This window comes from Rhinolophus sinicus, chromosome 14 (assembly GCF_057876585.1).
Source record: "Rhinolophus sinicus isolate RSI-liver-muscle chromosome 14, RSI-T2T, whole genome shotgun sequence".
NCBI lineage: Eukaryota > Metazoa > Chordata > Mammalia > Chiroptera > Rhinolophidae > Rhinolophus > Rhinolophus sinicus.
In genome coordinates, this window is record NC_142514.1 from 88,120,462 (window position 1) to 88,147,384 (window position 26,923).

At 37.5% G+C, this 26,923-nt stretch overlaps 1 protein-coding gene and 1 non-coding gene across 5 annotated transcripts; both read right to left on the reverse strand.

The window, feature by feature from the left end:
* On the reverse strand, window positions 1–26,923 carry RIOK1 (RIO kinase 1). 4 transcript variants are annotated; one of them, XR_012497330.2, is made up of 17 exons: window positions 26,543–26,923; window positions 23,293–23,512; window positions 21,487–21,577; window positions 20,527–20,596; window positions 19,301–19,343; window positions 13,756–13,848; window positions 11,985–12,097; window positions 11,798–11,878; window positions 10,454–10,540; window positions 9,911–10,048; window positions 9,393–9,496; window positions 9,065–9,171; window positions 6,009–6,074; window positions 4,968–5,151; window positions 3,946–3,999; window positions 2,214–2,366; window positions 1–871 (listed from the first exon to the last, which is right to left on the reverse strand). XR_012497330.2 is itself a non-coding variant. In XM_019745413.3 (17 exons), the coding sequence occupies exons 1-17, from the start codon at window positions 26,611–26,613 to the stop codon at window positions 761–763; spliced, it is 1,722 nt and encodes a 573-aa protein (XP_019600972.2). In that variant the 5' UTR covers window positions 26,614–26,872; the 3' UTR covers window positions 1–760. The 4 variants fall into 4 exon arrangements, 3 of the variants coding, with proteins under 3 accessions (XP_019600972.2, XP_088647518.1, XP_074191361.1); XM_019745413.3 differs by having other exon boundaries at window positions 5,032–5,151; window positions 26,543–26,872; XM_088791392.1 differs by having other exon boundaries at window positions 5,032–5,151; window positions 23,430–23,512; window positions 26,543–26,858.
* On the reverse strand, window positions 1,230–1,359 carry LOC141572590 (small nucleolar RNA SNORA11). The gene has a single exon (XR_012497913.1). It is a non-coding gene; the product is annotated as a small nucleolar RNA SNORA11 (small nucleolar RNA).

Genomic DNA, 26,923 nt, shown 5'->3' on the forward strand with positions numbered 1-26,923 from the left:
TTCAGTTTAAGGGAAACTAAGTTTATTGACAAAAATTGTTTCTGACGTAGGGGCTAAAACAGGCATTACTAATATAAAGCATATGGTAAAAATAAATAACTTGAGCATTTCTTTCAACATTTTGTGCTGTTACAATCTCACCCTACTCCCTCTCTCACCTGCTCCACCCACATCCCTTCTGAACACAGTAAGTGGCAATTCCAATAGACTCTCAGTTGGTTAGGTCAGAAAACCTGACATCACGTCAAAGCATACAGAACAAAGCTGTAGTGAATGATTACGGTGACAACCAACTGAATTCTCTTCTAAGTGAAACTCCCTTTTATAGAAACCATGGCCTTTTAATCAAATGACTTCAGATGTGCCTTTGGCATGTACAAATATAGCAAAAACAATTTGCCTAAGTTTGTCCAAAGTGCCTTTGCATTTACATAAAGGTTGTGGATGTTCGTTACATTTAAATATTTACGATGCCTCAAAAACATATTGGAGAAAAAATATATTAAAAAAATTGTACAAAGTTCTTCATTAAAATAGCTTAAATAAATCCTCTGTCAATACCAGACAGAGCCAGTGACTGAATCTGGACAACAGAGCTTAGCGCTTTTTACGTAATTATATGAAAACACTTGAATCAGTCTTCATAGACACCGCCGTAATAACCATTTGGTTAAAATCAATGTCGTATCTTCCAGATGCAGCTTAGAGTGCAGGCAAGGAAAATATGATGAAAAATACTGGACATAATATACTTCTGATTCTATTTGCCCTTTTTCGTCTTGGCTGTCTTCTCCTTTCTTTTTTTCACATGTTTAGGAATTTTGTTTTTTCTTTTCTCTCTCTGGGCTTCCTTGACCATCTTTTTTCTTTCCTGTAAAACAGAAACAAAAATCTGAAATACAGATAGACGAGAAAAATAGACTTATTTGAATAACTTCACACTTATTCTATGAATAGAATTTCAAGTAACACTTATTGTTAATCCAGTCAAGAGGGAAAACGATATTTAAGCAAAATAAATTTTAATTTTTTCTGCAGTTCAGTAGTTTATAAAGCAGCAGGAAGCACTTTTTTTTACTTTATGTCTAAGACCACCCATGGCCCACTCATGCACGGACTAGATAGGCTCCAAGTGGCAACATTTCCCACTAAATACTGCAGCTTTCCTTCTAATATTGAGCCCTGTCCCGTTGGTCCTGCCAGCAGCCATGTAGGGGGGCAGGGGGGACACATGTAGGGTGTTTGTTCATAGGAAGGCCACACGTTTTGTGCCCCTTGTCACAATGACCCTGGATTCCTGTTGGGTGTGTTGTAAACAGAGGAGCCATTTCTTCAGGCCCCCTGCTCTGAGCACACCCAGGAAACATTTTTTTAAAAGATGAGGTTTTCTTTTTATAGGAAAATTCCATTCATTTGGAATATTCATATTATTGCTACAATTAAAGAAAAAGATATATGTAAAAGGATAAAATGAGTGTAACATGAAAAAATAAAAATGACTATGGCTTGGTGGTGGAGTTTCGGGTGAAAACTATCTTTAAGTATCTTAATAAAATTTGAAGATAGCCAAACAGAAATATCCATGAGGATGTGTGCAGCTACTTTTCTTTATAAGTTTCATATTCTAACAGAAATGAAGGGTGGAAAGAGACAAAATATTTATTTCCAGTAGATAAAGAGAAAAAATGTAATAGCAAGTTGGGTCTGTCTCGCCACGGTCTTAAGAGCCACACTTTCCAACACTCAAAGGATTAAGCTACGAATGAAGAATAATAGTTACACAGCTGTCACGTATCTTTCCATCAGTAGTGTCTCTTCTGTCTATAGCTAGGAGTGGAAGAAATAGTCTTAGATGCGGGAAACACTGGGCGGGGCTATAAATCCCCCTGAAATGGCTCTTCAGTACCTCACCTTGGGGCAACTCCAACATCATTTGTACCTGAAGTGAATGACCATCATTCCTAATCAATATACTGAACTTAGCGTGTCCTCTCCCCGTGCACTGCCCAACGAGCCATTTAGAGAAGCCCAGTCTCTAGAGAATGTTACCACCGAAAGCAAAGTTCACACTTAAGAACTGAAACTACAATTAGAGGTACGTATTAATCAATATGATGCTTTCAGCCACCATCATCTAGATACTTGAACAAAGAGAAATGAGTGTGGCTATGCTGCCATGTTAAAGAACAAGGAAATTTGTGTTGTTGGCAAACCTTTTTATCAACCTCAAGGTCAGTGGTGGGTTTCTTGGAGCAGGCATGGTCTCCTTGCTCTTCAGAATCTGTATCAGAACACTCAGCGCTTCCAGCATCTTCTGAATCAGAACAAGTCTTTTCCCTAACTTGATTTTCTAGGAGTGCAGGGACCTTGAAAATATTACAGAACCATGTTATTCTAAACCAATCAGTTATCTATTGTATTAAATGTGTTAATGCCAGAATTCAGATGTCAGCTTGTCAGATATACATTGAAAAACAACAGCCTGTGCTGAAACATCAAAACGACAGAATCAACATCAGAGAGGAAGGGTGAAAGTAGCCATTCCAATAAGGACCAAGAAGATGCCCAAATGAAGAAACTGGGATGTACCTCGTGACCTAGAGCAACAACAGAACTGTTCTACTCCAGCAAAGGAGGTAGGCTGAGTTGGGATTTGGAAGCACAGTCATGCGCTGCCTAACGACGGGGATATGTTCTGAGAAAGGCAGTCAGGAGATTCTGTCACTATGCAAACATCACAGAGTGCGCTCACACACCCCTAGGAGGTGCGGCCTACTACTGTAATTGTATGTGATGTACTTTTACTTGACTGTTAGCGCAGGGGGTTTGTTTACACCAGCATCCCCACAAACACGTGAGTGATGTGTTGCACTATGACACTGTTACGTCACTAGGCGATAGCACTTTTCATTGTAATCTTATGGGACCACAATCACACATGAGGTCCGTCACTGAAAAGCTGTCATGCGGTGATGACTGTGAAATACAGACAGAAGTAACAAATACTTATTCAGATAACTTCACAGCTGTTTTCCTCTGAATCAAATTTCAAGTAACACTTATTGTTAAGCCGATCAAGAGGAAAGACAATATTTAAACGAAATAAATTTTCACTGTTTTCCTGAAATTTAGCAGTTTTTAAAGCAGCAGGAGTCACTATTTTTAAAAGATGAGGTTGTCCTTTCAAGAAAGGACAAGAAAAAACCAAACATTTGGACAAGAAAAAAACCAAACATTTAAAAGTCAACTGTACAAAAAGATTTCCTATCAGGTTGAAACAAAATATTCATGCTGTGGAATTCAAAGCACAACTGCCCAATAATACCTATTACATATAATTCAGAAATGCAAAATACTGGAATTTTCCTAATTCAATTTTTCCCATAAAAGACACAATAAATTTTCAAAAAACAAACTGTGATCCTTCATGCGTAAGCCTTTAATTAAAAACATTAAAAGGAATAAGAACTACCTTTATGATTACTTAAATTAGAATTAATCCCTGCTGTTCTAAAATGCAAAACAAAACAAGATTGTTTTAAGAAAAAACACTATAGGAATTCAGCACTGCAAAACTGCTAAACTCATGAGACTGGTCTTCATACATACTAGTATGAGACCAGATTCCACTGTTTTTTTAAGTTATTTATAAAAACATCAAGAAGCATATGGTTATCATTAATAACTTCACAAATGAAGACCAGGATACAAAAAGGATCAATGCTTCAGCTACCATAACAGACAATGCAGAGGCAGAATGAAAAGTAAACCATAACTTTCCGTATTTCAGTCTTATGTTTAAAAAGAATGAACACAAAAATGGCATTTCTGAAAATGCCCACAGACTTTGAAAGCATCTCTACTAATAATTATATCATTGTTAATTTAATTCTAATAATACTTTACATTTATTTTATACCCTTACAAGAGTTTTCACATAAATACCTTCTGAACGCCTGACAAATCTTTCTTCAATCCTGTGACGGTTTGGTACAGAATCTTGCAACCAAAAAGAAAACAAAAATCAACAACAAAAAAAGTAGACAATGAAATAAAACAATCCAATATTAAGAAAGAATGCTGTAGGCTAAATGATATCTTGTGGATTATAAAAATTTATCTCACTGTAACAAAGGAAGTTCACGGCATGGAGGTTATTCTCCCTCACCAAGCCAAGTCTAGCCCACAGGCCGAATCTAACCCACAGCTTGATGTTTTTACTGCTGTACACTCACAATCGATTTGATGATGGAAAACTCTAACTTTGAATCTCAATTAAATGAAAGGTATTCTCCTCCCCCAGATAACTCCATTCTCCTCTCATTAGACCTGTATCATTAAAAGTTACATTCATTATTATTAGTGTTTTTAATTTTATCAATAAAAATTTTGGGGAAATTTTTTTCTCTTTTTATATAATGACATATATAATAGCCTCAATTTTGCTTCTTGTCCTGCAAAGTCTAAAATATTTACTACTGTCTCTTTAAAAAAACTTTCCAGACCCTGAAATATACCAAAAAATGTACCAAAAAATGTATACACATTTTAAGAAAGGAAAAAACTGTGTTAATTGTAGTACTCAATATATACCAATAACAAAAGATGAATACAAGTCACGTTTGACTTCTGCAATTACAAGAGGTGCTCAAACTGGTTACCATCAGCATCCAGACACTTCTGATTACGGCAAACTACTGCTTGAGCATAGATAACATCTCTTAAACTGTGTACATATTTTTTTTTGGCACCCCCGGTATATGTTAATGGATCTAGTATAAGAATCATTTATATGCTAGACTTCTATACAAATCTTCCTTCTTCTGCAATTATAGTCTGTTGTACTCATTTGAATGTGTCATTTCCTTTCATAAATACCAATGATTTCCCTTAGGTCCAATGTGCACAGAGGACATGTTAATGCAAACGGAATCAGCCATCTCAGTAGGTTAGAAGGGAACACTCACGACTGCAGGTTTGGGATGGGAGCTTCTCTGCAAAGCTGCGTGCTGTACAAACCAAGCCACTCACATTGTCTTGTTGGGCATTAATGGCCATGTCCTCTTCCTTCAGTTTCATCATTATATCCACATCCCTCTCATAATTTTTCACTTCATTCAAGGTTCTAGGAATATATGCTCGCTTAAACACCTAACACACACAGAGGAAAAGTAAAATCGAAACTGTTTCCCACATACTTCTCACATTCGCTCAGCATCCTCATGCCCATCGAGTCATAAAACCACCTGTCCTCACCATCTGCAACACTGCCTCTAGCCAGGCTGCTTGCACACGCTGGAGCCCTGTGCTAACAGTACTTCGTTATTAATGATAAAAGACGAAATACAATTTAAGGTTTCCCTTAGCCTAACTTCTCTCCCCTCATCTGATTCCAAAAAAGCTTTTCTGAGTGGGAGAGAAAGGAATGGAGCTGCCTGGCTGTGCCTTACAAAGGAACATGTTCTAACATTTTATAACTGTGCCCTGGTGAAAAAAGGTTCAGAACTGCTGGTGAGTGCAGGATACCTTACATTCATCCATCACACTAATAGCTGTGAGATATTATGGATCATATGGATAGCTTATGGATCATCTTCACAAAAAATACGCTGATTCCCAAGATTAAAATAGTTTTTGTCTTTTTTTAACCAAACAAACATACATATTTAAAATCTACAATGTTACTGGAATCAATATTTAAATCATTTAAAAATTCACATTTGCAAACTAAAACAGGCTCCTCCTTCTTGAATCATATACTCCAACAGGTTCTTTAAAATGTCCCTCTCTAGGACAATGGGCTAATAGGCTGCTGAGTGGAATGATGTAATAGAATGTTGAGTTAAACAACAATTACATAACATAGTACATCTCAAGGAAATATTATCATCGTTTTAAAAAACTGCTTATTAAAATCAAGTTCATGCCCTAACAACAACAACAAAAATTAAAAAAATATCTCAAAACACAAGTGTTTCCCAAGGCTATGAATACATAATAAATCTTACCTCTTCATCCACATGGTCTTGGCTGGACCTTTCTTCCTTGGTCCTTTGAGATGCTATTTCCATGGCCTTAGAAAGAAAACAAAAATGACTTTCCTTCACATTCAACCTATAGAACCTAACATCCATTTCCCAATTTTAGTATCCATCTGCTCTAATCTTCGTAGGTATGAGCTCTTCACACTTCTGAAAGGACTGGGTATCCTCTCGTGGTCAGATCAGCTCTCCATGTTAGTCCTCAGCAAAAGGGTTACCATCAACCCCAAAGTAAAAGAATAAATCAAACTCATCTAGTCTCAGGGGATGCCTAGCTCCTTCCTCACAAGTAATACTACTTTTACTAATTTTTAAATTAGCAAAAATATTTACTAAAGGAAAACTGAGATCCAAAGAATGAAAGAACCATTCCCGAATTCCCGAGCAGTCAATGATGGGAATCAAAGAGAAGGTAGACTGCCCTCTAATTGTTAGTATATGGCTCTAATGCTGCTGCAGTACAAACCACCAAAGAGAGCAATCTGAGTAAACAATGACCAGCACGAAGAATGTGACAAAGATTCCATAGGATTCTTTTGGCTTGTTAAACTGTAAAACTGAAGATTTGTTCTCTACTCTATTCAGAATATACAGAAAAAAGGAAAGAATGGTGGTACCAGGTAACTTTTTGTTCTAAGGAAGAATTTAGGAATAAAAATAATGTGATATTTATTCATTCAACTCACATGTGATCACTTACTATTGCCAGGTGCTGATTAGGTACTGGCAGAACATGATTAAAACTCCTCTCCCTTAAGAGTTCATAGTCTAGCAGAGGGTGACAAAATTTCAAACAACAAAACAACAAAAAAACACCTTAATATAGAAACAATACAGAGTGACTACTTCTATTATAGAGCCACATACTATGAAAATACAGTCGGCTCCTTATCTGTGTATCTGCATCTGTGGGCTCTGCACCCCCAGATTCAGCCACCTTAGGATATAAAATATTCGAAAAAGACTGTTAACACCATGTTTCCCTGAAAAGAAGATCTAGCTGGACAATCAACTCTAATGCATCTTTTGGAGCAAAAATTAATATAAGACCTGGTATTATGTATTTTATTTTATATTATATTATATCATATTATATTATTATATGACCCGGTCTTAAATTATAATGAAATAAGACCGGGTCTTATATTAATTTTTGCTCCAAAAGACGCATTATTGCTGATTGTCCAGCTAGGGCTTATTTTCGGGGAAACACGACATTGTTGCTGACGTGCACTATGTAGTTAGGTCTATGATGGCTGCATCTGTGCTGAACACGTACAGACTTTTTTCTTGTCATTATTCCCTAAACAATAGAGTATAACAATTATTTACATAGCATTTATGTAACATTAGGAATTACAAGTAGTTTAGAGATGATTTAAAGGATAAGGGAGGCCTGTGTAGGCTACATGCCATTTTATACAAGAGACTTGAGCATCCTCGGATTTTGGTCTCCATGGGGGCCCTGGAACCAATCTCCCTCAGATACTGATGGATGACTGTACACCTTTGGAAATAATTATCTCTGCCTGATTTCTCCTCGAGAAAGTTTTCTGAACTGAGCTTTAAAGTTCATTAGGTAAAGCAAGATGAAGAAAGGCAGAAATGGGAAGGCAGTCCAGGGAAAGGGGAAAATGTGAAACGGTATGATGAAACCTGAAAACCTGTGTAGGGGCATACATTCATCTGTTCAGTATTCTATGATTCAGAGGTAACAGAAAAAAAATGAACTGGACATCAAAATTAAAAACTTGTGTGCATCAAAGGATGCAATCAACCGAGTGAAAAGGGAGCCTATGGAATGGGAGAAAATATTTGCAAATCATATCTGGGAAGGGATTAATAATATTCAGAATATGTAAAGAAATCCTTTAACTCAACAACAACAAAAAACAATCTGATTAAAAAACGGACAAAAGACTTGAACAGACATTGCTCCAAAGAAGAACATACAAACGGCCAACAAGCACATGAAAAGACGCTCAACTTCACAAATCAAATCTATGGAACACTACCTCTCACCCATCAGGATAGCTACTCAGAAAAAAAACCACCAAAACAAACCAAAAAAACCCCAAAATAAACCAAAACCAGAAAAGAACAAGTGCTTTCAAGGATGTGAGGATGTGGAAAAAGTGGAATCCTTGTGCATTGTTAATGGAAATGTAAAATGGTACAGTCACTAGGGAAAACAGTATGACTATTACTCAAAAAATTAGAAGTAGAATTACTATATGATTTGTACTCCCTTTGTACATAGCAGTATTATTCACAACAGCCAAACGGTGGAAGCAACCCAAATGTCCATCGATGGATGAATGGAAGAAAAAATGTGGTGTATACATACAATGGAATATGATTCAGTCTTCACACAGAAGGAGATTCCGACACATGCTACAACATGAATGAACTTTGAGGCCATTGTGCTTAGTGAAGGAAGTCAGCCAGGAAAAAACAAAGAATGTATGATTCCACTTATATGCTTCCACCTAGAGTAGGCCACATCACAAACACAGAAAGTAGTGTGGGCGGGTGAGGGAGAAATGGGGAGTTTGTACTTAATGGGTAGAGTTAGTTTCACAAGATGAAAAAAGTTCTCTAGATGGAGGGTGGTAATGGCTGCAGAACAATGTGAATGTACTTAATGCCATTGAACTGTACACTTCAAAATGGTAAATTTTATGTTATGTGTATTTTACAATTTTAAAAAGTCTGTGATTCAGAAAGGCCTCTGTGAAACAAGGGAAAGGAATCGATGGCCAAAAGCTAGTAAGTTTCTTACTACACATGCATGAACTTTGACAGTCTATGCAATATGGCCTGATGATTAGCCAAGAAACCTGGCTCTATCACTGGCTTTTCACTGTAGTTTTGATTCCCCATCTGTGAAATCAGAAGAAAAAGGTCTGAGGAAGTTGTCAAAATGAACGAACATTATGCTGAGCTATTTGAGTTCCTAGGAAGTGCTACATAAAGACAAATGACTGTTATTTTCTGTTCTTCCCGTTCCTTGCCCGTCTCACCTTAGACAGATACGCGTCCATGTTCTCCTGTGTGATTGACGGATCTGTGACAAATTCAAAGAGCTCCCGCACAGTCATCACAGCAACACCTCGCTTCAGAAAGAAATCTGTCAGCAGGAAATGTAAGAGAGCTTTACAAGGGAAAAGGTGATTGTCCCGACAATTTTATAGAGAAACAAAGAAATAAAAAGGTACCACTCTCCCAGAAAATGGTATTAAGTATCACTGCATCAGATGATTCAGCGCCAATGTTTTATCTCAACAGTTTAACAGAGTCCAGAATTCACACACAGCAACAAGGTAGTAGAATATTCCAGCTTCCACTCACCGTTGACATTGGTGCAGTCTTTCCTCAAGAACTCCAGGGCATGTGGGTGGTCATGCTCCACAGACTGAGACACGTCGATGATATACACATCCCCACCGCTGTACCTGGGGGCCAGACGTGCGGGGACCGTGACACACATCAGTCATGTGCACGCTTCCACTATGGAACCCAAGGGCCACACATGTGGGGAGGGTGGGATAGCACTACTTCCTACGTTCTTTGTTTAAACAATTCTCTTTTAAGAGCAAGGGAGATAATTAGTAAAATGAACAAGGTGGGGAAGGAGAGGAGGCCACTTTGACTAACAAGGGATGCAAATTCCCCAAGTCCTTTATGATCAGAGTGCTCCATTCAATGATGAAGGTCACCAAAGGCAGGAAAAACACCCTATACTATGACCATGTGGAAGCCAACTTTAAAACTTCCGAATTTAGTATGACATCTTGGATTGGGATTTTATTTTTTTAGAGGACATGAAACAACTTATGGGAGGTTCCTAAGGGATAGAACGTACTCACAGCATGTTAAATTCACTGAGATCTGCATGGACAAGTCTGGCATCCTGGTACATTCTCCTCATGTACTGAATGACCTGCAGGTACAACTCCCGAGCCTTGGATTCCGATAACTGGATGTTTTTCAAGAGTGGCGCTGGCCTAGCATAAAAAGAAAATGGACGACTGAGAGAGACTGACCCAGAACAAGCTTTCTTGTTTCTGCTACATCAGTACATGTACTTCCCTCGTATAACTCATCACTGTACCATATGGTTCACTACAGATGCACTTTCTAAAAAGTTGTCAACAAACAGGTCCTTTCCCAGCTTCCTGTATAAAATATTCCTCCAAAACAGGGTGAACTTTGTTAATCTGAAGCATTCCGAGACTTGAAAAGGTAGATGAAATTAGTAACTCTATGCACTAATACAATAAGAAAGTCATAAAAAAATCTTCCAAAATGAAAGAAGCCATTTAAATCAGAAATAGTCATATATTGGATAATTCAGAGCACTTAAAACTACAATTTTGAGCACGTAATTATTAGGCCTTCCACATACTCACATGTCATCTTTACCAATGAAACCCATGACAAGAACATGACTTCTTAGCAGGATAGGCTCTGGGCATGGGATCCCCGCTGTGTTTAGCCTATGATTAAAACATAAAAGGACAAATGAAAAGTCGAAACAGCATCTAAAACAAATTACAGCAGCTACAGCACACAAGATTAATATTACTGTTAGGAAACAGCAGCAGGGCCTCTCAATTTTATTACTATATTTCATAAAATCTAAGACACCAGTGTTTTAAGTGGCACCACCAAGAACGACAAAATACTGGCAATTCAACTACAACATCCTGTAGCCTTTAACATCCAACCTAATTCCAGAGATATTAAACTATGAAAAAAAAGTGCATCTTGGAGTTCATGAAATACAGCAGATATGTCCACAATTATCTTTGGAGTTGATCAGCCTGAACAACAGTTAGCAAAAATACCTGGACTCATACCTAATAGCTAACTGAGCACAAGATTTCAGAAGGACTTTCAAAACAAATACCATGTTTCCCAGAAAATAAGACCTAGCCGGACCATCAGCTTTAATGTGTCTTTTGGAGCAAAAATTTATATAAGACCTGGTCTATAAGATGATGATGATATGATATAACATATGATATATATGATATGATATATATAATATAATACTGGATCTTATACTACGTTTTGCTCCTAAAGACGCATTAGAGCTGATGATCTGGCTAGGTCGTATTTTTGGCGAAACACGGTAGTAGCACTTAATACTAAAATATCCAGTGTATGTCACCTATGTACAACATATAAAACATTCAAACATATTTGAAAGAGGGAAAAACAAATCTTCAAATTTTTGAAAAAACTTGATCTCAACTAGGTAAGACGCCTTTACCTGATACAAATGTGTCAGTGCAAACAAAGAATGTATAAATGTGTCCAAAACTGGGCTGAAATAAGAAAAGGAAACCAATAAACAAAGAGTTTAGGACCTAACAAGACTGTCTAAAACTCCAATACCTATTAAGAAATGACAAGAGATTCTCACCATCTGATTAAGTCACTTCCCTGCTTCAAATCCTGTAACAGCTCCTTATTACCCTCAGTATAAATTCTAAATGTTTTCACATGGCTTCCAAGGCTTTTTAAATGACCCAGCCTTGCTGAGTAACTGCGAATTGTAGCAGAAGTCTTCTGTCATGGGTTCTTAGCGCAGGTAAGGTAGTCCTCCTCGTCCAGAAATTGGTTACTTCTGCTCACCCAACAGACCTAATGGAACTGAGCAGCCCCCTGCGTCCCTGTCCTTGCAGAGAACACACTGGGATCTGCGGCCAGTATGCGGGCACAGCCCAGACACACACCCAGACACTCACCTGATCAAGTTCCTCATTTCTTTTTCTGCCCAAGTCTTCACCATTTTTCTGGGGTTTCCTTTACAATAGCCGTGGCGAAATCTTGAACGAGAAAAATATTTGTCATCTGAATCATTCCACTATTCTAGGGTTTATTTTTTAGGATATAGAAATTAAGCCAGTTGAAAATAAAAAAATCTGAGCTCACCTGAATTCCCCACTTACATACTTATCCCGATCTTTGAACACCAAAATAGAAGTTTTATAAATTTTGATTGCTCTGCTCTCTCCATTTGTTGTGCTAGCATGATATACATTAGCCTATGTTAAGTCAGAAACAAAGAAAATTAAGTTTGTGTTTAATAACTACAAACAGTATTTCACTTTTTCAATCTATTTGATTCTAACCTCAAAAGTTAAAAGTCAAGTGAACCGAAGTAAACATAAGGAACACGATCATCTTTTGAATGTGGCTTAAAGTATGAAACATCATACCAAAGAATACAGTAAATAGATCACCAATTTACATAGATAGTAAAATCCAATTTAAATACACGTGAGAAGTAGTTTTAAACATTTTTTATATCAAGAATATGGAAAATATTTGATGGTATTCTTACTCATACATCTCATGATTTATAAATTGAATTTTACTGAGAACTGCTTCTCATAGAATGAGTTGCTAATTTAAAAACACCATGTTTGGTGGCCGGTTAGCTCAGTTGGTTAGAGTGTGGTGCTGGTAACACCAAGGTTGCTGGTTTGATCTCCGCATGGGCCACTGTGAGCTGCGCCCTTCTTATAAAATAAAATAAGGGGCGGCTGGATGGCTCAGTGGTTGGAGTGTGGTGCTCTTAACAGCAAGGTTGCTGGCTCGTGTCCCACATGGGCCAGTGAACTACGCCCTCCACATCTAAATTGAAACAATGACTTGACTTGGAGCTGAGCTGCGCCCCCCACAACTAGATTTAAAAACAATGACTTGGGGCCGGCCCAGTGGCTCAGGTGGTTAGAGCTCCTAACTCCAAAGGCTGCTGGTTCGATTCCCACATGGGCCAGTGGGCTCTCAACCGCAAGGTTGCCAGTTCAATTCCTCAAGTCCCACAAGGGATGGTGGGCAGTGCCCCCTGCAACTAAGATTGAACATTGCACCTTGAGCTGAGCTACCGCTGAGCTCCCAGATGGCTCAGTTGGTTGGAGCGTGTCCTCTTAACCTCAAGGTTGCCGGTTCGACTCCCGCAAGGGATGGTGGGCTGTGCCCCCTGCAACTAGCAACGGCAACTGGACCTGGAGCTGAGCTGCGCCCTCCACAACTAAGACTGAAGGGACAACAACTTGAAGCTGAATGGCACCCTCCACAACTAAGATTGAAAGGACAACAACTTGACTCAGAAAAAGGGCCTGGAAGTAGACACTGTTCCCCAATAAAGTCCTGTTCCCCTTCCCCAATAAAATCTTAAAAAAATAAATAAATAAACAAATAAATAAAAACGACTTGACATCCTGGAAAAAGTGTTCCTCAATAAAAATAAAATAAGATAAAATAAAAACATCATGTTTGTCTTTCTCCACATCCATATATAAAGAAAAAAAAGAAGAAAAAGACATTCACTGACTCATAGTAACTAGACCTTAATCCCATCCCTATCAGTAATGATCTGATTAGCACGGAGGCCTGCAGTAACCTGACTGTGTAGCTTACTGCGGCGCACAAGTAGCTGGACTCCATGACACAGTAGAGGAATGGGAGTGAAGACAGTTATGTGCACAACTTTCTACCTAGTCATAACTAAGAAAGCCATTTTTACAACACTGATTAAACTGTCCTGACTTGTGATTAGCTTTTTCTTTTCTTTTTAAAGGCACAATTTATTTACCAAGTACCTTAGTTTCATTTGGTATCTAAAATAAGAAAACTAACATGAAAACATTCAGGCATCTAAAACAAAAACCACTCAGGCATCCCAAGAAAAGCTCACTTCCTTTCCTGTGCTAATGCAGCCATTTATCTCTGATATGATTCCTCTAGTCAACATCTTGAATAATATCATTCGTGTTCTGGGATCCAACACCTAAAAAGAAATGTAGAAAATGGAAAGCTCAGAAAGAATAATACCAAATATTTCTCAATTTGTAGTAAAGAAAATGTGAGGTGAAGGCCAAAGGAACCAGAGAGACAATAAACCAACAGGTTCATCAGTCATGGAAATGAAAGGCTCCCAAGTCCAAGGGAAGCAGAAACTGACTCCAGACCAACATTAGCTAATAGGAATATAATACAAACTACATAGGCAATTTTACATTTTTCAGTTATCACATTAAAAGAAGTAAAAGGTAACAGGTACAATTAGTTTTAATGTACTGTATTTAACCCAATACATCTAACGCACTATCATTTCAACATGTAATCAACCTAAAAAAGTTATTAGTGAGAGATTTAACATTCTGTTTTTTACCCTAAGTCTTCAAAATACAGCGTGTAATTACGTTTATAGCACCTGTCAATTCAGAACAGCTCCATTTCAAGTGCTCCATAGCCACTGTATTGGATATGTACCGTATTTTGTCATGTATAATGCACACTTTTCCCCCCTAAATTTGTGAGGGTAAAACAAGGATGCACGTTACACATGGCTAGTACTACTACAATTCTGTTTCCCTGAAAGACTGCACCAAAAACGTGGGTGAGCATTATACACGGCAAAATATGGTAACTTTGAACCGGGGTCAGCATCCTATAGATCTTAAGTCAAATCCAGGCTGCAGACTGTTTTTCTACAGCCTGCAAGCTAAGAATGGTGTTTACAGTTTAAAATACTTAAAAAAAAAAAAAAAAAAAAAAAAGAACTGTGAGCTATAATGCTTAAAGTATTTATTCTGTAGGCCTTTAAAAGAGCTTGCAGTTTCTTGCTATAGATGAGTAAATCAGGGAAGGGGTCTCCTTTAAAGTCAGGGCAGTCAATTTTGAGTAAAAAGGATCCCAAAATCCTCTTTAACAAACAGAAGGCAATGAATGAAAGCCTGCTCCTGTCCATGCCTGAAACTGAAGCAGCCACATATTTACGTGCAATTTCAAGGGATACTCGCAGTAGATCCTCAGGGCTCAGGCAGCCTCTCTAGCTCAGTGGAGTGAGACAGCGTCAAGAAGCGAAATCTAACTACTCTAGAGTCTTCCTTCAATGAGATGATTGCAATCATACCAGAAACTTAAGGTTCACAGAAACAAAACAACCTTAAAAGGCTGCAGGACTGAAACCCAAATGATTAATACAACCATTACAACTGGAGGAAAATGAAAGCTGAGTGAGTGAATGGCCAGTAACTGCCATTCCTTCTCTACCACACAGGTAAGTAGTGGGGGCGGAAGCCCGTTGAGCAGAGCACTTCTGATAGAGCCCAGAGCTTCTACAAAACTGGCAAGTAGCCAAGTTAGGGGCATACAAAGGAGCAGTGTAGCAAAATAGCTTAAACACAAAATATGGATTGCCTTTTCGTTTCGTTGAAGGTTTCTTTCTTTGTGCAGCTCTTTAGTTTGACACAGTCCCATGTGTTTATTTTTGCTTGTTTCCCCTTGCTTGAGGGGAAGTGTCCAAAAAGATATTTCTTAGACTAATGTCAGACAGTTTACTTCCTCTGTTTTCTTCTAGGAGTTTATGGTTTCTGGCCTTACATTTAAGTCTTTAACTTATTTTAAGTTATTTTTATATACTATGCAAGAGCGTGGTCCAGTTTCTTTTTTTGCATATCGTCTGTCCAGTTTTCCCAACACTACTTGTTGAAGAGACTGTTGCTATTCAAATGTATATTTTTACCTCCTTTGTCATAGACTAGCTGACAGTAAACTAGGGTTTATTTCTGGGCTCTCTATTTTGTTCCATTGACCTATGTGTCTGTTTTTACACCAGTATCATGTTATTTTGATCATTATAGACTTGTAGTATTGTTTGGTATCAGGTAGCATGATACCTCCAACTTTGTTCTTCTTTCTCAAGATTGCTTTGGCTATGTGGGTTCTTCTGTGGTTCCATATAAATTTTAGGATTATTTGTTCTAGTTCTAAGAAGAATGAACTTGGGATTTTGATAGGAACTGCGCTGAATCTGTAAATTGCTTTGGGTAGTATAGTCATTTTAACAATATTAATCCTTCCAATCCACGAGCATGGTTTATCCTTCCGTTCATCTGTGTCCTCTTCAATTTCTTTCTTCAACGTCTTATCGTTTTCAGAGTACATACAGGTCTTTTATCTCTTTGGTTAAGTTTATTCCTATGCATTTTATTTTTTTTTGATACAATTGTGAGTGGGATTGTTTTGTTCATTTCTCCTTCTGATTGTTGTTTATTAGTGTATAGGAATGTGACAGATGTTAATTTTATATCCTGCTACTTTACCGAATTCTTTTATTAATTCTACTGACTTTTGATTTTCTATATATAGTATCATGTCATCTGCAAACAGTGACAGTACTTCTTCCTTTCCTATTTGGATGCCTTTTATTTCTTTTTCTTATCTGACTGCTGTGGCTAGGACTTCAGTGGGGAGAGTGGGCATCTCTGTATTGTTCCTGATTTTAAAGAAAAAGTTTCAGCTTTTCACCACTGAGTATAATGCTAGCTATGGGCCTGTCAAATATAGCCTTTATTAAGTTGAGGTAAGTTCGTTCTATACCCACTTCATTGAGAGCTTTTACCATAAATGAATGTTGAAATTTTGTCAAATGCTTTTTCTACATCTATTGAGATAATCATATGATTTTAATCCTTGGTTTTGTTGATATGATGAATCACATTAATTGTTTTGCAGATACTGAATGACCCTTGCATCTTTGGTATAAATCCCACTTGATCATGGTGTATAATCCTTTTAATTCTGGCACCTATGTTTATCAGGGATATTGGCCTGTACTTTTCTTTTTCTGTAAAGTTGTTGTCTGGTTTTGGTATCAGGGTAATGCTGGCCTTGCAGAATGAGTTTTGAAGGAAACTTTCAACAAAACAGAAAGGCAACCCATTGAATGGGAGAATATATTTGCAAATGATATATCTGATAAGGGGTTCATATACAAACTATAAAAGAAACTCATACAACTCAATTACAAACAAACAATCAGATCGAAAAATGGGCAGAAAACATGAAAAGACATTTCTCCAAAGAAGACATACAGATGGCCAACAGACATATGAAAAGATGCTCAGTATCACTAATCACCAGGGAAATGCAAATCATAACCACAATGAGATACCACTTCGCAGCAGTCAGAATGGCTATTATAAAAAAGTCAACAAACAAGTATTGGCAAGTATTTGGAAAAAAGGGAACCTATGTGCACTGCTGGTGGGACTGCAAATTGGTACAGACCCTATGGAAAACAGTATGGCGATTCCTTATAAAACTAAAAATGTATATACCACATAACCCAGCAATTCCACTTCTGGGTATTTACCCCCCAAAAAACCGAAGCACTAATTCGAAAAGATATATGCACCCCTATGTTCATTGCAGCATTATTTACAATAGCCAAGATGTGGAAGCAAGCTAGGTGTTCATCGATAGACGAATGGATAAAGATGTTTAAATAGTAGTAATATATAGTATTTATTCCATTGTGGATGGAATATTATGCAGCAATAAAAAAGAATTAAATCTTGCCATTTGTGACAACATAGATGAATCTAGAGGGTATTATGCTAAATGAAGTCAGGCGGAGAAAGACAAATACCATATGGTTTCATTTATATGTGGAATGTAAAAACAAAAGAAAACAAAAACAGGCTCACGGAAACAGAGACCAAAGGGATAATTACCAGAATGGAGGGGGTGGAGAGATGGGTGAAAAGGGGAAGGGGAATATAGCCAATAATACTGTGATGTTTGCACGGTGACAGATGATTCCTAGACTTAGTGGGGTGTCACACTGCAAGGTATAAAAATGTTAAATCACTACAGTGTACACCTGAAGCTAATATAACCAATATAAGATTATGTACCAACTATACTATATACTTAAATAAAAAAATAAAATAGAAATATGATAGAATAAACTTACATATTTATGGTTCATAAAGACAGCTTAAGACTCAAAATGTACACGCTCATTGAAAATAAATTTTGAGGGGTGGCCAGATGGTTCAGTTGGTTAGAGCACGAGCTCTGAACAACAGGGTTGCTAGTTCGATTCCCACATGGGCCAGTGAGCTGCACCCTCCACAACTAGATTGAAGGACAACGACTTGGAGTTGATGGGCCCTGGAGAAACACACTGTTCCCCAATATTCCCCAATAAAATTAAAAAAAGAAAAGAAAAGAAAAGACAGCCTGGTTCCAGGGACATGACCTCCAAAGCTTTTAAAAAAAAAAAAAATAGACAAATTTTGAAAGAGAAAAAGAAAGGATTTCCTGTCTGAGTTATTTGAGGCTCTTTGAAAATTAAAACAGCCTCATCTCTCTGAGCTGGACCACACTTTGTTTTCTCTGAGCTGGACCACACTTTGTTTTCAATCGCAAAAAGAAATCACACAAAATAAACAAATTAGAGGACAATGAAGACACAGATCCCAGATCCCCTCCTGCCCAAATGTGAAATTCTTCAATTGTGCAAATGGTTCTAGAGCTCAGGCTGAGTGTTACTCCCTTGGGGATTGAGGTAAATAGAAGGGGTGCTTATGTCTGAAACCAAGGACCTGTAGGTGAAAGAGGCTACTATTCCAAAATCTGTTTGTGGATATGTGTATGGGTGGGGAGAAGGGAGGTAGAGTGCATAGCAATGTTTTGACCCTTTTAATCACTTTGTTCACATCAGAAATCCGGATTGGGATGGCTGGATAGCTCAGTTGGTTAGAGCACGATGCTCTTAACAACAAGGTTGCCGGTTCAATCCCCACATGGGCCACTGTGAGCTGTGCCCTCCACAACTAGATTGAAACAACTACTTGACTTGGAGCTGATGGGTCCTGGAAAAACACACTTAAATAAATAAAAGTTTAAGAAAAATAAAAAAGAAATCTGGGTCAATGTTAACATCCAATTACAACCCTCTACATGTGGGAAAACTAGGGGCAGATTTTCCCCCATTCTTGAATAGAAAGAATCAAAGAAGCATACTTTCTAAACCAAGTAAGGGATTGCTCATTGAAAATTTTAAGGCATTACGTGTCTCTCTCTCTCACACACACTACCACCAACCCTGCTGTGTGGCAGATACATGATCTGTCGTCTAGGAAAGTTCACAAAATTCCTGCAGATCTTGTTTCAGAGGTCTTATAGTCAATTCTGCTTCCCCCCAGAAGATGAAAGCATAGCATGGTGGCTTCACAGAGGGTGCATGACTCGAATCTGTCTAATAATACTCCTAATATAAAAAAAGCAAAATGTAGATCTCTAAACTCTGTAAGAAGGAGTAATTTTATATAGGAGTCATTTTAGGGAACATAGCATTAAGCAAGAGGGATGAAAGCAAACCACAATTCAAAGAAAAAAGAAATGCTACCTTAAAACAGTAACTTGTAAACACATTTAAATTGTACCTGTTCTACAGTTGCTCTGTCCGCCTTATCTTTGATGCGATACCTAACCAAACACAAAAAAGTATAAGTGACAGTCAAAATTCAGCCAGAGAAGCCAAAATAAAACTTTCTAATGTACATCATTCCAGTCAATTCCTAAGTAGGCAGTTTCTTTAATAAGAGATTTCATGATTTCAATGTATTTTCATCAATCACTGTAACTTCTTTCATTTTCCCTTAATAAGCAATTTAGTTCCCTAGGGCAAAAGGAGCATATCTGCAGCAAGGAAAAAAAAAAAAAACACACCTCTATCCATATTTTGGAAGCATTAAATAAAAAGAACAGCTGGGATAAAGTGAACTATGCTGGAAAAAAAGAAAACATTGAGCCAATAGTGTCCTTAAAAACTTTAATGATTCTATTAGTACAGAATTACAACCATTTATAAGGCTTTCTCTAGAGTCCTTTTCTACAAAGACACAAGACATCACTTCAAGACAGTTACTGAGTTCTGTATTAAAATGCAGACTCTGATTAGCTTCGGCTCATACACTAATTGACTCAATTAACACACTAACCTAAACTAGTAATAAAGATTCAAACACTTCAATGAAATAAATGACTATGGGGTTTCTCAAAAAGCTAGTATCTCTTGGGTATAGCAACAAACCAGAAAAAAAATTGGCTTTTAGTCAGAAGAAAATTTTAAGTTCAGTACTAGCATTGCTACTTGTGTCAATTTCTATAATAATATTGTTAATGTCTTAGTTATTAGCATATAGAAATTAGCCAGATCTTAAAAATGGGTTTTGAGAACAGAGATGTAAATAGAAACTGTTTTCAGTCATATCATTATTTAATTTTAAATTTTCCCTTAAAATTTTAAAAATAGATCCTGGAAGGGAACAATTCTTAATAAATTCTAAAAAGGGAGTTTTTTATGCTGTAAGATATTAACCTTTTAACAGTTTAAACATTTCAACAGAAATTTACAAACACTGTTATCTTCCTGATAGCACATCCATGAATTTCATAAGATTAGTTTTACCATATATTTCTTAGTAAAACTCATTTAATATTTTCAACTTACAAATGCACAAAATACCCTCATTTAAGCTTTAAAAGAAAAAGGTTTAAGTATATAAAAATCCCAAACCATCCTTTGCAAAAGAATTATGACCAAGATGCTAAATTTGTCTAGAATTAGTACCTATCAGCCATGGTTTATAGTTAAAGTATTACTTACATTTCTGCTTCCTTTTGTCTAGATTTTTCCGTGACTTTATTTATGACAGAATCAGTAACATTTAACTTATCTAAAAATAGAAAAAAATCCACAATGTAAACAATATGTAAAACAGAAAGACGTTAACAGTCCTTCTGAATAGGATCCTTCACCCCTCCTCCTCTTCTAATTTTCTAAATGTTTTACTATACATAGAATATATTTTAGCAATGAAAAAACTGTTTGTTTTTAAAGAAACACTAAGTTGTGTTTCCTCAATAACGTGTCACTTTCATCACTATAGTTATAATTTTTGAGCCATAGAAATGTAGACCCAGAAACCCCTCAAAAATACTATATTTGCATATGTTGAATTTCAGACACTTAGTATTTTGTATGACCAATATAGATAATATAACTGCCCAAATTCCAAGTTTAATTCTAAAAACGTCAGTGTCATTCCAAATTATAGGTCCATGATAGGCAATGGTAGGGTGAGATGCTGTGCTAGGTTTATAACAAGTCAATGTCTACAAGAGAAAGATGACCTTGTATTTCTCAAGAGGTGGTAGCTCAAATTACCATACTGATTCTTTGCATTCAGGAGCTCACTCAATGATTAATGCCTACATAAAACGTCTCTGGTAAACAAAATGTAATTATATCGAATATCCTAATATTTTCAATATCCTATGAGATAAACCGACTACAAAATCTAATACAATATAGACAGTAACTTGAATGGGTATCTGCAACTTTGTATTTGTACAACAGCCTAGAAAACAGGACTAAAAAGGCATAATTTAAAGTCCTTCCCTTGAAGCAATGCTTTAAATTACTAAGTTTTTATTTTCTCTAAGCATTATTCAGTCAGTAACACTGAATATATTAATTTCTTGAGCTAAAAAACTTTCACAACACTTCATGGTTTTGGAAAAATTTCCTCATAGCCCAGTCAAGAAATGTATTTTACAAACTCACCTAGATTAATTTTATTCTCAAATTTCCGTAAGACTTTGTCTGCTGGAGTAGACATTTTGGCTGAATTGTAGTTGGAAGGCTGTCGATTTGCCTAGAAGAAATGAGTTCCAGAGTATAAGGCGCTAGTTATAAATACAAACCTAAGGTTCACCATCGCATTTTTTTTTCCCCTTGGTTCATAGCTAACTATTAAAACATCAATACTTAAGAGGAGTACCCTAAGAATCAATCAAATTTGCTCAAGAAATTTTTTTAAAGGCATTTGAAACAGAAGGTTAAAGTTACTGGTGAAAACAAAGAGTCTATATAATCTGGATTTCTTTTTTTTTTAAATCTCTTTACAATGTATTCCTCATTATTACAAATGAATTAAAATTTAATGCATTTTTCTGATTTGGCTGGTTTACAGATCTAAAATTTGAGAATGTTACTATACCCTCAAAGTGTATAATATAGAGCTAAGACCATTAATAAACAGGTTGTAAGAATTTCATTTTGGGCCTAATAGCTCAAGAAAAGGAAAGATTAAGAATGAGGCTTAGCACTCAGACTAGTGCTATACAGAAACTTAAATAGCAAAAAGAGAAGAAAGGGGAGAAGACATCCAGAACCCACAAATATAAGAGAATGGAGTACAGATAAAAAGGGCCTGTAACAATTACTGATTCAATCCTGCTATCTAAGCCTGGAATCTATAGGCTGAGTTGTTTGTTTGCATAAAACTGTTAAATTTTTCTATTAAATATAATTTTTAAAGTAAAATTTGAGTTAAAATAATACATGTTCACAGTAGAAAACACAGGTAAAATTTTAATCACCTATAATTCTAGCACTCAAAGATAATACTTAACACTTAGGCACATATAGCTTTCCCTAGCTTTATTAAAAGAAATTATACTCTTACGTTGAAATTGCTCAATGTCTTACCAATGAATCAATGGAGGAGTTACCAAAACAAGATCACAAGTGTGAAATTTCTTTAGTTATTTTAAAAACGCATGCATTCTAGTCCACGATATAGCTGTTTTAATTTTCAAAGAAACATTTATGATTTTTTTCCCCTCCCTATCCTTTTAAGAACATTTATGCTCCAGTAAGAGGCACCACGTTAATCCTACGGCTCTGGAACACTTGGTACTTCAGTGTGAGCAGGCTCTACATGGCTTGTTACCTTGTGCTTAGCACGATGGTCTAAGATGGTAGATCATGAACATATCTCCATGTCATGAATATAGTCTTCCACTGGAACCCATTTTATGGCTGCATAATATTCCATTGTACAAACCAACCCCATAGTAAATTTAGTCAAGGTTGTTTCCAACATTTCTCTACTAGAAACAATACTGGAGGATCATTCTTGTAACTAAGTCTTGGTACACTCCTAAAAGACTTGCCGAGTCAAAGTGTTTATTTTGTAAGCTTTCAAAGCTTTTATCACATACCAGTTTATCCTCCAAATAACTGTATGTATTTAGTGAACCATCAGTTATATATTTTGTGTCTATGTCAGTTTCAGAAGTGAAAATATGGCATCTCTACATAGTCAATCTGCATTTTTTTAATTACTAATAAAGTTGAACTTTTTCTCCATGTTTCTTAACCATTTGTAGAAAACTGCCTGTTGTGTCCTTTCATATGCAGATTTTTAAGTTCATTATCTTATGACAATTTAAATAACTTTTAAAATTTACTTATTATAACCTGAAGAAAATCTTTCTTACTCAATTCCAGAATTACAAAAAGTCCCTTTATACAAGAAGACATAAGCAAACAACATGAAGATGTACAGAATCGTTTATAAAATACCTGTGGGTTACTCCTTCCAATCGACATACAACCCTTGGTGAGTTTTCCAACTCCATCATCCCAGTCCCAATCATCATCATCATCATAATCTTCCTCCTCCTCCTCCTCCTCCTCCTCCTCCTCATCTTCTATCTCACCTTCACCCATCTTCTCATTATTTTGAAGATCTTCAAACAGAACACCATCTTCCTCTTTGATTGTCTTCAAGTCAATGTTTTCACTAGAAATAACAATGTTTTATCATGTTTACACATACTCTAATTGGACTTACATATGAATCTATTCATGACATAATAGCTTAATCTATGCCAATAAATCTAAACATTTCCCTTATAACATATCTCCCAATAAACTCCATCGTAACACCAAGTTCTCCTGTTTTTCAGAGTTCTGTTCCAGTTGTTTGCTTATTCTCTGGGTCCTATTAAAGAGGTATATCAGGTTGAATCCACCTCTGCCTTCATGAAGTTAGAATTTATACTGTTACTGTTTCTGCTGAATGAACTGACTCTGATCAGTACGCCAGATCTGACTCTAGGAAAACCATTCAGATCTGTGTCAAGAGGGGAGAAAAAAATTTTCTGACAAAACTTGGGAATAAGTCTAAAGCAGCCTTACCTTGAACTCAATACCCCTTTACAACAAAAGGAGTTGTATTCAAGATTTGTGTTACACAAAGAAATCAGATCACCCTTATTCATGAAGGGAAGAAATGGTGACTATAAGCACCACAAATGAGAGAAGGAGGCTGGGTATAATTAAACAGAAGTGGGGATTGTCAAACCTAGAGAACAAGCCCCAAGTAGAGAGAGCACGATAGGGTCTGTTTTTGCCATATGAGAATTCAGACCCAGTGTTACCATATCTTCTTAGTTTTTCAAGAGAAGCCAGAAATCTGGATTTTTGTGTGAAATCTCCCCGTTAACTAGCATATTCAATTTTAACAAAACACTGTGCATACCAAACAAAACATGTCTGCAGGTCAGATTCAACAGAGGTACTACTAGTTTTGACCTCTCATGTGGAGAACAAGGTCAGAAACCATATAAAACAATTGATAATATGCACTACCAGCTTAAAAAGTCAGATGTGAGTTTAAGTAAATTCAGATGATCGATCCTGAATTTTTTTTTTAAGTGTGTTTTTCCAGGACCCATCAGCTCCAAGTCAAGTCGTTGTTTCAATCTAGTTGTGGAGGGCGCAGCTCACAGTGGCCCATGTGGGGATCGAATCAGCAACCTCCTTGTTAAGAGCAGCGCGTTCTAACCAACTGAGCTAACCGGCGCCCCAATCCTGACTTACTAATTAGCCATGGCTTACAGGACTCCAAATCTCCATGGACATGGGTGGAAGAGAACAAACAATCATTAGGCAGCTGCTATTTACTAGGATTTTATAAACATAATCCATAAATTAATCATTCATTTGCCAATGACCTAGAGTGGCATGTTAAAGTTATTCCTTCAATTGTACTAGGGCTTCTCAACCTTGGTGGACAATTCTTTGTTGTGGGAGGTTGTCTTGTACCTCATAGGATTTTTAGCAGCATCTCTAGCCTCCACCTACCAGATGCCACTAGTGCATTACCATCCCCAGTTGTGACAAACAAAAATGTCTCCAGAAATTGCCCAAAGTCCCAAGGGCAGGGGGGTGGAGGCAAAATCTATTGGATTACCTTTATAATATCCAGTGATGGATGGTAAACCAGTGTACACTCATTACCATTAACTATGCATCAGTCACATAGGCTGCGTTTCTTTTTTCCCTTAACTTCTTCACTAAGGTCTTTTGCATGCTCATCTGTAAACGTAAGTCTGGAATGCCCTTCTCATTTCTCTGGCTAAATCCTACTTATCCTTCCAGTATTAGCTTACTATCACTTGCTCAGGGAAGTCTTCCCTATTCTTCACCGATTTCTCCTTTATACTACTTTCTAATACAAATCATTTGTCTAATTATTTAATATGTTTCCCCTGCTAGAGTGAATCTCTGTGTCAGAGTGGTTTACTAACATATCCCTACCAACTAACACTAGATCTGACACATCGAAAGCCATCAACATATATTTACTAAAAATCTCCAATTGATTAATAAAATGGCCATGTAATGAAATCTTAATGTAAACATAAAGTAAAAATCATATTTTTTTTGGGGGGAGGGGATTCCAAAATAATTCTGGTTCATTCTGCTTTCAAGTAAAAGTTATCCTTAATTCCTTTTGTTTCATACCTCACATGCAATCTACCAGCAAACTGTCACTTCTACCTCCAAAACATATCCCTATGGTCCTATCTCTAACTCTCACCATCTTTGAACTGAATTACTTCATTACTTTGGAACAGCTTCCACTCTTGCCCTCCAAAACCATCCTCTCCACAGCACAGTAATTCCTTTAAATCATAAACCAGATGTCATTCCCCTGCTAAAATCCTTCCTATGGCTTTCTATGAGCCTAGAATAATATCTCAGTTCCTTACCATCATTTGTAAGGCTCTATACGATCTGGCCCCTTCTCACTTATATATTGTTTACCCACCAATCTTCTCAAGTACCTCTGCTGTGCTCTAGGCACAATTACCTCTAAATCTTCCTTTTACAGCCAAGAGGGATCTCACAGCTGGGACTCTGCAAGTGCTGTCCCCTCTTCCTGAACGGCTCTTCTCTCTGCTCTTCCCTAGGTTAGCTCATTGTTGTTCAGTTCTGGACTTAACCCCTTCCTGACCAAATCATAACTTGGCCTATCAACTGATTCTAATTATCTGCACAGTATATATTATTACCTGATTTTTGTTTTTTAAATGCCGCTATGTACTTGTCTACCCACCCTCCCAAGTAGAAAGTAAAATTCAATGACAGTAGGGACTTAGTTTATCTTGTTCATCACTATCTCCAGCGCCGAGGACTGAACCTGGCACACATCAGGTGCTCACATATTTTTTGAACGCTGAATGTAATTAAAGCTCAAAAACCTGTTTCCCAACCGCTATCCCCATCTCTGCCTCTCAGCGATGCTAACCAACCAACCTGGGAGCCCTGGACTCCCTAGACAAGTGGCTGTCATTGACTGCCGTAAACTAGGACGAAAGTCACTGCTGGGATGGAGAAAGACGCGAAACGCTGTAAAAAGAGGCCCCGAGTGATGAATTATCAGTCTCCCCCTAAACCACAAACAAGTGTTAACTCCCAAGGGAGCGGTGGCGGAAGAGAGAGCAAAATCCCAACAAAGTCGGTGTACTCAACCGCCGTCTACCTGTCGGAGGAATCCGCGTCGTCGAACTGCCCGGGGACGACCCGACTCATCAGCAGCCGCCGGTAGTCCATGACCGAGAGCGCAGTTTCAGCGCCACCGAAGGCCGCCGGGCCTGCGATGGGACAGGAGCCGCACAGAGACGGTTCTATGTGCGGCCGACCCAACAGCCTCTCCGCAGATGGCCGCCTCGCAAACCACTCAGAAGCCCTCACGCCAAAAGTGAGCGCCACGTGTTTTGATGAATTGGGACCTACAGCCCTCGCACTACGGCCTGCGCTCGACCGGAGGCCCCGCCCCTACCGGAAAGCTTGGCCTACCGGAAGTCCCGCCCCGGTGCCGGGTTGAGAGCTTGGAGCTTGCGCGGGTGTGTACGCGAAAGCG